Here is a 13255-nt window from a genome sequence, read left to right as displayed (position 1 = left end):
ACTTCCAGAACAGCAACTTGATCAACAAGGTCCTTCTTCCATTGCTCAAATGCATGATGTCTTGTATATATATTAACGCCCAGCATTGTTCTCAACCGTGTCTGTATGTCACTTTTTTTTTTACTTATTGTTTTGCTTATATTTCAAGAAAATGTCTAGTTTGACAATTTTAGTGAACAATGGTGGGAGGTGCTGACTCAAGTACAAAAATTGCAAAACAAAAATACATTTGCGGCTTCAGAAGAAAGTATATGGTATTTTGGCACACTTTCGTTTGTTCTCAAGTTTTTTAACTATTTTGCCGATTCTTATATCCCATAATCTGTAAATAAATGTATGTTTGCAATGTAAGAGACTAAAGTTAAATGCATGCTTAGTAAATAAATTTATGTTTTATATAAATTGCCTTTGTAGCTTTTATGCAGCAGTTAGGGTATTCATCCGCTTCTCTTACATATAATTACTTGCAAATTGCTTTTGTAGTCCTGTTTGGGCCCAAAATGATATTTTCGGCAAAGCTCAGGGTTCTCGGTCTAATAAGGAGTATCAAGAATATTCTGCCATGGGTCGAGCCTAGTAGAATTTGGCCGTATCCTATCAGAATGTGATTTCTGCCTGGATAAAGATGAAATGGTCGAATCTTAATACAAGAGGGACTCTCTAGAATTAAAAAAAAAAACTTCTGAGTCAGATAAGGTGCCAAACTTCAAGGGATGAATCTGAATGATTAAATAGCTTGGTTCAGAGTCCTATAGAGGTTAGGATTGGTCAAGACCAAATTAGATTGGGTTGAGGAATTTCAGTCCGAGTGAAATTCTAGTTTGATTATTTGGGAAATCACTACTATAAATAGAGAGGGAGATGCATCATTCAAGCCACTCTAATTCAACACATAACTGCCTTGCGCAAACCTTTCAAACACCTTCAGATTTTTATTTTCTTTTTTCCCGCCAACACATCTTCAATTTGGATAAATAGTACTATGAAGGCAACCAACAACATCTTCAGTTTGGATAAACAACACTGGAGCCGTAGAATTAGCTGACCAAGGAGCACCTTCAATTTAGATGAACAGCTTCAAGATCGACTGGTTATTTATCCAAGTCTCTGTCAACAAGGATTTCCGAGTCCTTGTTGGAAGAGGTCATCTTATCAGCTTTCTCGACGAAGTGAGGTGTTACCAGGCTCAGCACATTGAAAACCGAGTTTATTTTATGATTGGATATGCGCAATTACATTTTAGAGTTCGGCATTCCGACGGCTGAACCGCATTTATAATCAAGACACTTATCTCATTTGAGTATTTGTGTCCGTACAGTCTTGTACCAGTTCAGCGTACTTATATTCTCACAAATATAATTACAAAGGCCGAACTCAGCGCCGACGATTCGTGAACTTCGAAGAAACTAGTAGCCTTGTCTTCCGACTCTAGAACCCAAAGGCTGAGATGATTTCCTTCCTCAATCCCAATCACAAGATGCAGAAGTCAGCAGCACGCTCAACGCCACATCAGCATTCATTTTACTCCCCGGTCGAGTTTAGCCGATGAGTTGGCATGCCTCACATTCGACTGAATAACGTAGTTAGCTTATTAATTACTCAACACGCGCGCCATGTAGACTAAGTAGTTTTTAAGGTCAACATTTTGGCACGTCCGGTGGGACCCAATGCTAAAGCTATGAAGTTCATAACCATTGAAACATGGTCAGTCAAAAAGAAAACAACTATGGGCAATTCGACTACTAGTTTAGCACTTATAGTTCAGAGTCCAGTACAAAGTAATGTGTCGCATGCGCAGGATCCTCTTGTTGCTGTAACACCTGAAGCCACAGGTACGACGCTCTACGAAAAGGAAATTAATCTCAGCGGTTAGAGTTATGATGCTGTAGTTTTCACCCAGACTACCAAGATGGCAAAAGATTGTTTCATTGAAGGTCTGGTAGAGGATTGTGATGACGACGATGAGATCTCTAGTCCACGATCTAAATCTTTCCTCCGACGACGATTGGAAAAACAATCTCGGCAGTTTGAGCAACTGTTTGGTCAAGAGATGAAAAACGTACTTAAAGAAGTACATGATAATAGTGCTTCGAATAATAAGTTGCTCGAAATTCTAGTTAACAAAGCTCATGAAAATGATCCAGTCAATCAACCTAGGCAGTGTTTTATCAAGAATATCCTTTTAGGTAAAGAAAGGTTGGCGTAGATACCGGCCAAGATAAAACTTACTTGGCCTAGGATAATGAATCTCGAGAAAACATATGGTGAACCAAGCACCAGTTCGGTCGAATTCGGCCGAATAACAAAAGCAACACCAACCGAGTCCAGAAGATGATTGATTTGGCCTTGAAAAAAGGGTCAAAATTCCCAAAATTTATTTATGCATATCCAGCCTTTGTAGAAAGGTTTGAATATCCTCAAGGATTCAAGATTCCAGTTCTAGTCTCTTCGCTAGGGAATCGTCGTTGTTCTCATTAGAACATGTGGCCAAATTCACTACCTAATGAGAAAATGTCAACAATGATTTTCATAAACTATGGCTGTTTAATTTCTTGTTGACGGGCACAGTGTTTGCATGGTACATTAACCTTCCACCAAACTCTATACAAAACTGGGATGAGCTAGTTGAAAATTCCACGAACAATTTTATTGACCAAGGATGGAAATGTTAATCTCTTCTTTAGCTAGGATGGCCCAGTCATCTAATGAGTCATCGATAGAATTCCTTACCAGGTTCAAATCAACCAAGAATTGGTGTCGAGTACCCCTTCCCGAGGTGGAATTTGTTAGGCTTGCCCAGAATGTCCTAGATATAGAGTACTAGAAGAAATTCTTGGGGGCAAACTTTCGAGATATTATGAGTTGACTCAACATGTTGAGCAATATGATTATCTGCTTTATGAAGAAAAGATCTCGAAAACTCCAACCCATGGGACAATAAATAAGAACCCAATGGTATGATATGCATCAGCCGGGGGTGACGAGTCCCAATATGTCAGCATAGACGCAGCCGAGATAGTCATTGACAGACCTTATGTATGCAAGGAATTGGCTCATGCTAGTTCCAAAGATGTCAAAATGCATTCGGCCTCTGTTGAAACAGTCATCAGAACATCAAAGGTATATACCTTTGACATCACTAAGGCTGATGCTATCTTTAACCAGCTACAACTTGCAAAGATCATCAAGCTTCGGCTAGGGAATGGCATTCTTAAGGCCGAATATTTAAAAGGGAAAACATATTGCAAATATCATAACTCAAACAAACACACGACGAACAACTGTGTTGTGTTCCGCGATGCTATTCAAAGCTAGATCGATAATGGCAAACTAAATTTCCTAGAAAAGACACATATGTTGGTCAATGTTAATCATTTCCCTTCAGCAACAATAGGCATGGTAGACGCCCATTTGCCGAAGGATAAGAAAAGAAAAAAAAAGGAAAAGTTAAGTACATCCCAGCCTATCACGTCCTAAAACCAAATCCTCGGCCGCACCTGAAAATCGATTTTTCAACCGAGAACGACCTCTTAGTTTCTTCTTGAATCCAATATATGCCAAGCCGGTGTCTGACTCCGTTTTCAATGAGTCTGAGAGCCCAATAGTCTTGTGTAGTAGGTGTAGTCAGAAGTTGTCATAGCTGAGTCAAAACCACAGAAACCTTCGGCTGAACCTGCATCTAAGATTCTAGTGAAATATTAACCAGCGCTCGGCTCGAGACAACACCAGCTAAGGGTTTTTTTATAGACTCAACCCTCAACAGCTGAATTACCAATCACCTTCAGTTAGACAGCGCCTTAATTTTGACGGGCCATTTTATGATGAGGATTATTATGTCCACAACTCTAGAAGTTCAAGTTCATCCACAACCCAATGAACTTTCAAACCACATGACCCACGCGACCACCGGTGGCGTAGTTATAATCTTCCTGCAAGCTCATATACCGTTCTGTCTAAATCTCATAAACATTGCTGATAGAGGATGGACTGCATGGCATGCCGGCAAGCAGCTCAGGAAGTTTTAGTCACAAAATGGCAGAGATAGCAAGAAAGGAATCGACAACCTCCGAAAATCATGACCAGGTTGCTTCAAGGGAAAAAGGTCATTGATCGTGATTTTGAAACCAAGTTAGAAGAATTTGAGAAACACATCAAACTTCTTCTTCAGCCTGGAGAAATGAAAGCTCACATCGAGCATTTCAGGAAGGAGGCTGAGAGAAACTCCCTTCACTACCACCACAGGAACCATTGATTAAAGTCAAATGGAATTTCATAAGAATAATACATGCAGGAATTTCATAAGAAGGAAAATGACATGTATGGCCTCCCAAAGGCTTGTCAGGAGTCTCTCGACTTAGCTTTGACCAGCCGGATGTCAAACTAATTATCCATAAATGGTCGAATATTTGGGAATGAAAGCCCAGATTCCAACACATTCATGAAGCTAGTGTTCTTGGCTTCGACATCGACCCATATGCCAATCTAGATCTTGCAGACCTCTCATTCTCTTTAGATGATCAGCAACATTCGCAACATCATTTTAAGGTTATTTCGATCGTATCCTTTTTCGGTTATGAGTTAAAAGGTTGGACACTTACTTGGATACACGAGATGCTTGTGTTACGTATCAGAAGCGGGTTCAGAAGGCTTTGCAAACACAGGATCAAATCCCGATGACAACGGCACTAGTTGCCGAAGCCAAAGATAAAACGGCCACACCAACTATGCACCCTTTGCCTTTGGTAGAAAATGACGTCATTGGGGTAACCAATGAACAAGATGCTTTGCCAGAAGATCCAGAAGATGGGGATCACAACCTAATAGGCCTCTCAGTCCTCGACAACATGAAAATTAGCATGGTCTATGTCTTATCTGCGGAATTCCAGACAACCACATCCCAACCAAGCTTTTTGGATAGTGATGTGGTTACTGAAAAAACAATGCCAGTCGAGTTCATGAATGCTAAAGAGGCTGAACTGATTGGCAAATAGGACAAGCTCAGAGCAGCCTTAGCTGAGCTATTTCCCCATTCCTCAGCCGTCAACCTCCACCACCTAAAGCCATTGTATGTGACAGCCCATATCGAGGGATATCCGATATCTAAAGTTTTCGTTAACTGTGGAGCAACGATCAATGTCATGCCCGTTTCCATCATGAAAGCTTTACATCGTTCTAAAGATGACCTCATTCCATCTAGCATAACTATGAGCAATTTTATCGGCGATAAATCCCAGACTAAAGGAGTACTTCTTTTGGAAGTCAATATTGCAAGTCAAACCCACATGACCGCATTTTTTTATAATTGACTCCAAGACCGAGTACAACGTGGTGCTCGGTCGTGACTGGATCCACCACATTGGCTGTATCCATTCTTCATTATACCAAGTCTTTATTTTTTTTTACGGCAAATCAACAATAGTTTATCCAGCTGATAATCAGTTGTTCATGGCTAACATGATTTAAGCTCATTATTATGATGACCAGGTTGCCTACATCACTTTACAAGGCTTTAACGACAAAGGCAGACCAACCAGAATCTTTGTCTAGAAAGCCATCGAGGTTGGCGCCGAGAACATCCAACAAGATTCGGGGAGACTTGGATTGGTTAACTTAGCCGAATATCCTGATGACTAAAGCAACACGACAGGATGAACGAAAGGCCGCAGTTTCATCTATAATGGAACAACTGCTGGCCCACCGGTATACCATTTCCAAGAAACCAAATTCTGGCGTGAACTTAGTGGAGTTCTTTGTCGAATAGCATAACGGCCTTGAGTTGTCCTTCGACAAAATTAAAGATGCACCAGTCGAGCTTGAAGATAATTGGCCTGAAGTCAAAGATCCTTTAGAAGAAATAAATGTTGGGACAGCCGACGAACCTCGGCTTTTATTTATTAGTGCTTTGTTACCTCAGCCTATGAAAGATGAACTTTGAAAATTGCTTGAGGAATTTAAAGATTGTTTTGCTTGGAGTTACCATGCATGCCTGGCCTTGATCATATATTAGTCGAACATAAGCTACATATCAAACCCGGCTATAAACCTTTTCGCCAACGTCCACGACAATTGTTTGATGGCATTGTGGTCAATGAAATCGCGACGCTTGTTGCATTCCTCAGTAAGCTTGGTGATGAAGGTATTGGTAGCCATTGAAGCAAGAGTTCGGAGGTTTTTGTCCAAGTTTCAAAGGTTGGTCTTTTTTGGGTTACGAAAGCTCATAGCAAAATGGCAAAAGTTTTGAGAATTTTGAAAGTGTAAAGTTGGAATGAGGCCGGAGGTGATATTTATAGGCAACTGGAAAAAAAAGATCGACGATTTCAAATTCAAAAGTTGAGGGGTAAATCCGGCCGAAATATTTTGCAATCATTACAAAATTTAAAAATCCAGGTGGAAAAACCAAAATACACTCGAATCAGGGTTGCACGATTGCATGTGACGGCGAGTTTTAAGGCATAATCATTACGAAGAGATGTTTCGACATCTACACACCTCGAACGTAGGGTTCAAACATCACTGAAGCCAGACAATCGCAACGAGAAGTTTCCGCATGTCAAACATTTACGACATTTAAACACTAACATCCGAGGTGGGAGATCGTGCTCAATAAATGCATCTGAGTGGATGGCAATATTCGAAATTCACAAGGATCTTTTAATCGACCAAAAAATGAAGACCGACTTTTGACAATGGGCCACTTCTTCAAGGTTGAAGTTCAGCTAAATTCTGTAGGTCGAAGACCATAGAAGCGAGGGGGTAATGTTTGGGCCCAAAATGATAGTTTTGGCCTAGCCCGGGGTTCTCGGTCTAATTAGAAGTCTTAAGAATATTCTTCCATGGGTCGAGCCCAATAGAGTTCGGAAGAGTGCTATCAGAATGTGATTTCTGCCTAAATCAAGATGAAATGGTTGAATCCTAATACAAGATGGACTCTTTAGAGTTTAAAAAAACTGACTCAGAGAAGATGCCAAACTTCAAGGTATGAATCTGAATGATTAAAGAGCTTAGTTCAGAGTCCTATAGAGGTTAGGATTGGTCGAGATGGAATCAGATTGGGATGAGGACATTCAGTCCAAGTGAAATTCTAGTTCAATTATTTGGGAAATTGCTATTATAAATAGAGATGGAGATGCATCATTCAAGCTGCTCTAATTCAAAACACAACTACCCTGCGCAAACCTCTCAAACACGTTGAGATTTTTATTTTCTTTTTTGCCGCCAACACATCTTTAGTTTGGATAAACAGTACTATAAAGGTAACCGGCAACATCTTCAGTTTGGATAAACAGTACTGGAGCCGTAGAATCAGCCGACCGATGAACACTGTCAATTTGGATAAATGATAGGAGCATATTTATATGACTTAGTTAGCTTGTTTTCTTGCATTTACATAGTTAGTTTCTACTTATAGTGATTTAAGCTATTTTCGTGTGTTTGTAGGTCTTAATGGCAAAGGAAGCAAGAAAGTGCATTTTGGAGCTATTTGGAGCAGTTTTGGGCATCGAATGGATAGCTTGCATATAGAGCAAGGTGGATGGACGAATTTGAAGTGAAAATAGGCTAGGAACATGCTACAAATATGGAGAAACACGTTCAAGACAAAGAAGATAAGGAAAGAGCAAGAAACATGGAACATTATCCTAACCTTATCCTAACCTAATCTTGTTCTACCTTATTTCTAGCTGCAAGGGGACCTAAATACCTGATTGCTAGAAGTCTCATCTGCTCCTAAAAGGGTGCCACACCCTTCCCCTTAATCCCCTTTCTAGAAGACCCTATCTGTCCTTAAATACATGCCGCACCAACCTTTCTAAAATCCCTAGAAAGGTGGTGCCTCTCCCTCTTCTAGAAGCTCTAGAATCTACAATCCTTTTCCTTAGAGAATTGAGCAATCCTTTTCCCTTCAGATTTTGGTGCACCTTAGTCTTTTTCCCACCTAATTTCTACCAAACCCTAATCTGATTTCCCTAGGGTTTGCCGTGCATCATATATATATTTAAGTTTGTACCGCACCCATCCATTCACTCATTCATTCATTCAGCCATCAAACACTATAATTCACACCACATACACCTAAATCACCTTAGTGTCGCAGCAAGGAAGGAAGGAGAAGAGGACTTGTGCCGTGCTTGTCATCATCAAGGGGAGTGTCGTGCCTGCCATTGAAGTGTGGAGTGCTTCTGGGTTCTTTCTATCCTTATTTTTAGTTTGATGTTTATTTTAATTTGGTTTTCAATTATGATGAACATGAGGAACTAATTTATTTATAGTTGGAGGTGAATTCGAAGCCATGATTATATATTTTATATAAATTGATTACATCTAGTTATTGTTTCTTGAGTCTTGAATGTGATTTGCTTATCTGAGTTATCAAAACTTGTTTATGTATGTTGATTGAGGGTCGACACTTAATTTGCATGCATGAATTTGATGCTACAGTATAAGGAAGTTTCACCTAATCGTTATGAACTTATATTCACAGGTAGTGGAAGTCACTAGTCATGATTGTGTTAAGTAAATCCTTGATATGAGTATCATGTTTTTCATAGTTACGAATGCCTCGTCAATGCTTACGGTTTTCAAAGAACTTAATGACCTTTGATATGTCTTTCTATCATGCTTTTCATAGTTAGGGAACTTTATAAGGCTAATTTGGTTGCGATGCGTATTCCATCCAATTCAATGAGTTAAGGAAAATCTGAAAGTTAATTTGTGTTTTTCACGGTTAATTTGGGGCATTGTCATTCACCAAATTCGTTTTTATAAAGTGTTTTATGCAAAGTTTCTGTTTTAAGTTTTAATTTCGTCAAAAACAATCCCTGTTTCATTGAGTCTTGTTATTTGAGTCAAAATCTGTTTTCTTTTAGTCTTTTGAGTCAAGTTAAATCTTATTTTTGTCAAAATCACTTGTTAGGTCCAGAATTGAGTCTTTTTTATTGTTTGTAGCTGTTTTAAGTGTTTTGAGTTTATAGAGTCTAATTTAGTGTTTTTAAGTTTTATTTGTGTTAATTAGCATTCCTAGTTAATCCCCGATCTAGAACAATCCCTACTTACATATATACTACAATTGTCAACATTAAGGTTTAATTTGTGTGTCAAGTTAATTTTCACATCAATAAACAGCACTACTTCGAGACCGACTAGTTATCTATCTAAGTCTTGGTCAACAAGGATCTCCCAATCCTTGTTGGAAGAGGTCATCTCATCAACCTTCTCAATGAAATGAGGTGTTACCAAGCTCGGCACATTGAAATCGAGTTTATTTTATGATTGGATATTCGCAAGTACATTTTAGAGTTTGCGTTCCGACTGCCGAACTACATTTACAATCAAGACACTTTCTCTTTTGAGTATTTGTGTATGTACAATCTGGTACCAATTCGACGTACTTATATTCTCACAAATATAATTACTGAGGCAGAACCCGGCGCCGATGATTCACGAACTTCAAAGAAACTAGCAGCCTTATTATCAGGCTTTAGAAGGCCGAGACGGTTCCTTCCTCAACTGCAATCGCAAGACGCAAAAGTCACCAGCGTGCCCAACGCCACATCAACATTTATTATCCCCCGGCCAAGTTCGGGCGACAAGTTGGCACACCCATCATTCAACCGTAGGACGTAATTAGCTTATTAATTACTCAGCATGCGCGCCACATAGGCTAAGTAGTTTTTATGGTCAACAAGTTATGCAGATTTCTTTTTGGTTGTTTAGTTCTTCTTTTGCTTGAGTAATATATGTATGTGAACATGCAGGTATCGCCCATCGAAACTTACTCATTTCATGTATAAGATGGATCTCATATTGAAGTTGAATTTATAAAGGAAAAGAGTTGCATATGCCGGCAGTATACGAACAAGAGATCTGACAAGTAGAATGTTAATACCCCTTTCTTTGACTTTGGACAGGATAGGATGGGAGTCGAGTCATTTGTTTGGTGTAGACAAACCACCCAGGACTTGTGACCCTGCAACTTCCTTATTCTAGGGGTAAGAAAAATACTACAAATCCCGAAACGAAGTAAAAATGTCACAAAACCGAACCGAAAACATCCCAATCAAAATTCCTGAACCGTTCAGTACCCAAAACCGAACCAATCCCAAAAAGTTTGGTACGGGATTCAAGATCACATGTGCCTTTGTTCGTTAATCCTGAACTGAGCCACATTTTATAATATATATTTAATTGTAAATTAGGTTTAAGAATTATGTGGACCGTTGGATTGGTTGAGATTTAATCTCAAACATCCAGTCTAACTTAAGGTTCAGTGTCTCTCTCTCTTACATTCTATCATTCAGCATTCTCAAACCCTCTCTTTCATCTCTCTTGAGTACTCTCTTTGTTCTCTCCGCCTTTTAACTCTCCTCCTTCCCCCCACCACCGACCAGTCAACCCCCTGCTCACATCACAGAGAGAGAATCACAAATTTTCAGTATTTCTTCATTTTGATATGGAAAAATGATGGTGAACGATGACGAGAAGATGACAGAAGGCGTTGCTCCGACTAAATCCACACATCCTTCAATTGTATAACTTGTGTGCAAGGTTGGGTTACATAACCAATATATTTCACACATAACCTATCCTAACCTATCCTGTCCATGACACATTTAACACCATCAAACAGAGAATTGGACTCGGCCCTTTTAATTGGATATAATCTATACCATCCACCCAACCAAACGGGGGCGTAAAGGATTAAAATTTCAATCATGTCTAATCCCTTCTGACCCCCTCTAAACAAATAACCATTGGCAACCGACACTAGACTAGCTAGTATATGTTTGAATGCACTAAATTGGCAGACCCACACATTCGCAACAATATGAATATAAACTGAGAATATGGATAGCAAAATTCAAGATAATGGTTCAACAAAAACCTTAAACTCACCTTAGAATGATGAATATTTTAAAAGCAAATAAAATGCCAAAAAACAGTTCATCTGTCAAGAGTAGCTCAATCTAAATGTACTTCTTGCACAAAAGTAACACTAACATACTGCCCGAAACGGCAAAATCATATTCCAGTGAATGCCTTCTTCCCAGTTCCAGATGAACCGGCTGGAGTCACCTTCAACACATTAAACCTCACTGTCTTTGACAATGGCCTACAAAATTCAGACAGAATCACTGATTAAACAAAAATACAAATTGACTACTAATGGGTAAACAAACTAGAGCATTAAAAAACCAATCAGTAACAGTTTCACGAAATTAACGAGCAACATGAATAAAATCTAACCTGCACTGCCCAATGATGACATAATCTCCCTCTTTCACACGGAAGCAAGGTGAAACGTGAGCTGGGATGTTAGAGTGCCTTTTCTCGTATCTACAAAGTGAAAAATTGATTATCCTGTTGTTAAGAAACAGAAGAAAACTTCACTTTCTCATAGTAATTTAGCCTCACCTCTGGTACTTTTTAATATAATGCAGGTAGTTACGACGAACGATAATAGTCCTCGACATCTTGGCACTGTGGCAAGTACCAGAGAGAATACGACCCCTGATGGAGACATTGCCAGTGAATGGGCACTTCTTGTCAATGTATGTTCCTGCAGTTATACGCAAGCAGTTCTTTTATGTAAAAGATGACCACCAAACTTCAAATCACAAGTCATTGTACCATTTACAGTTAACAAAACCCCTTCAAGCGTTCTTCGCCTCCCCACATCACTCAACTCACTGCATCATTAAATGTACATGACAAATGCCAAGAAGCAACAATAAATCTCAAAGCATTTCATGGCATCTCTAATTAATCATACAAGCAAATGAGCTGAGAGCCTGAGACGATATTACAATCAAATCAAAATACACGAAGTATCACAGTTGTAAGATATTATTCACCAGTTAGGTTTCCGAACTTTAATCTCAACCTAAAAAAGAATATAAATTTGTACCGATTACACGATTTAGATCAAACAGGGGTCCATGGATAATAATTAAACAATATAGCCCATATGCTTGAAATTGCAAATATCTAATAAAATGAATAACAACCACCAGAAAAGTAAACATTAAAATATACCTTCGATAGCATCTCGGGGGGTCTTGAATCCCAACCCAACACTCTTCCAGAAGCGATTGCCTCCCTTTCCAGGCCTCTTTCCCTTCCCTGTCTTCTTTGAGCTGCAAAAATTCATAATTTCCATTTATTATACCTATTAATATTATGTTATTAAATAAATAAACAAACAAAATCATTTGATTTCGGCAGAAGCAAATGAACGAATACACGAACCAAATCCGATCTTAAAAAAGCTTGAATAATGTGAGATTTTGAAATCAATTGTTTACCTGAGGAAAACCTTAGGCTGCTTCAAGAAAGCCTTCTCGGTCTGCAACAAAAACAAGCACGAAACGATGAATTGAGAAAACGGAAAAGTTAGAGAGAGAGAGAGAGAGAGAGAGAGAGAGATCTACCTGTTCCGCCATTTTCGAGCTGGTTCGAGGAGAGTGGAGGAAGCCGACGCCTTAAGCAGAGAGTTACAGAATGAGCAAAAACCCTAATCAACGGAAGTGGCGATGCTGGAGACGGATATATGTGGAAACCCTAATTGGTATATTGACTAAAATGTCCTTGGTTCCGTTTAAGAGAGATCTGCCAAAAGGTTAATTAGAAATCTTGGGCTTTCTAATCTTTTGATGAAAACTTGGGCCTTTTGGGCTCATGTAAGAAAGATAAGAGGAGGCAAGAACGTGTGAAGTGTGGACACATAATGCCACGTAATCAAATGAAATAGTAGGGTTTCTGGTTTTTTTTTTTTTTTTTTTTTTTTGGTTAAACGATAGATTTTGTTAGATTAAATTTTAGATTAGTCACAAATGGGTTCAAACTCACGCCGTTATGCCAGGGCTTAACACTTTTCCACCATTGTGGTAAAGGGCCACTTGCAAGTTTTTTTTTTTTTTCATTTTTAAGTTACTCAAAAAAGTGGGAAAGTGGGAAGGTAGTTTTACATATACAATATCATATAAACCAATCATATTCTACCAACAGTCTCAATTGCAAAGAAAAATGATCACCGTATCCATTCAAAAAATAAACAAATAGGGAAGCTCTTCCAAGTTCCAAAGCCTTCCAAAACTTTCCTCCATAACCAATGAAATATCCTCTCTAATTGAACTAAGTATGCTCCTTAAAAAAATCCTAGGCTTATTTTCAAATTTGGCAACAAAGTTTCACAAAAAAAAAAAACTTCATGGTCTAAACTATGTACTTTCCTTTTGAGTTTGATTGGACTCATTACATC

General features: G+C 38.9%; 1 protein-coding gene across 1 annotated transcript; it reads right to left on the bottom strand.

Annotated features, from left to right (window-relative positions):
* Positions 1 to 10823: 10823 nt before the first annotated feature.
* LOC137716910 (small ribosomal subunit protein uS17) lies at positions 10824 to 12537 on the bottom strand. The gene is made up of 6 exons (XM_068456262.1): positions 12426 to 12537; positions 12300 to 12340; positions 12031 to 12131; positions 11410 to 11554; positions 11242 to 11331; positions 10824 to 11107 (listed from the first exon to the last, which is right to left on the bottom strand). The coding sequence occupies exons 1-6, from the start codon at positions 12435 to 12437 to the stop codon at positions 11017 to 11019; spliced, it is 480 nt and encodes a 159-aa protein (XP_068312363.1). The 5' UTR covers positions 12438 to 12537; the 3' UTR covers positions 10824 to 11016.
* Between the last annotated feature and the right edge of the window lie 718 nt (positions 12538 to 13255).

Source organism: Pyrus communis, chromosome 15, assembly GCF_963583255.1.
Source record: "Pyrus communis chromosome 15, drPyrComm1.1, whole genome shotgun sequence".
NCBI classification, from domain to species: Eukaryota; Viridiplantae; Streptophyta; class Magnoliopsida; order Rosales; family Rosaceae; genus Pyrus; species Pyrus communis.
This window is presented reverse-complemented; position numbering and strand designations above follow the sequence as displayed.

Bases quoted from the DNA above. Each gene is read 5' to 3' on its own strand.
- LOC137716910 (XM_068456262.1), bottom strand. The intron at 11,555-12,030 runs GTATATTTTAAT...GTATAACTGCAG, and splicing joins CCCCCGAGATGCTATCGAAG to GAACATACATTGACAAGAAG. The intron at 11,332-11,409 runs GTGAGGCTAAAT...TTCACTTTGTAG, and splicing joins TATATTAAAAAGTACCAGAG to ATACGAGAAAAGGCACTCTA.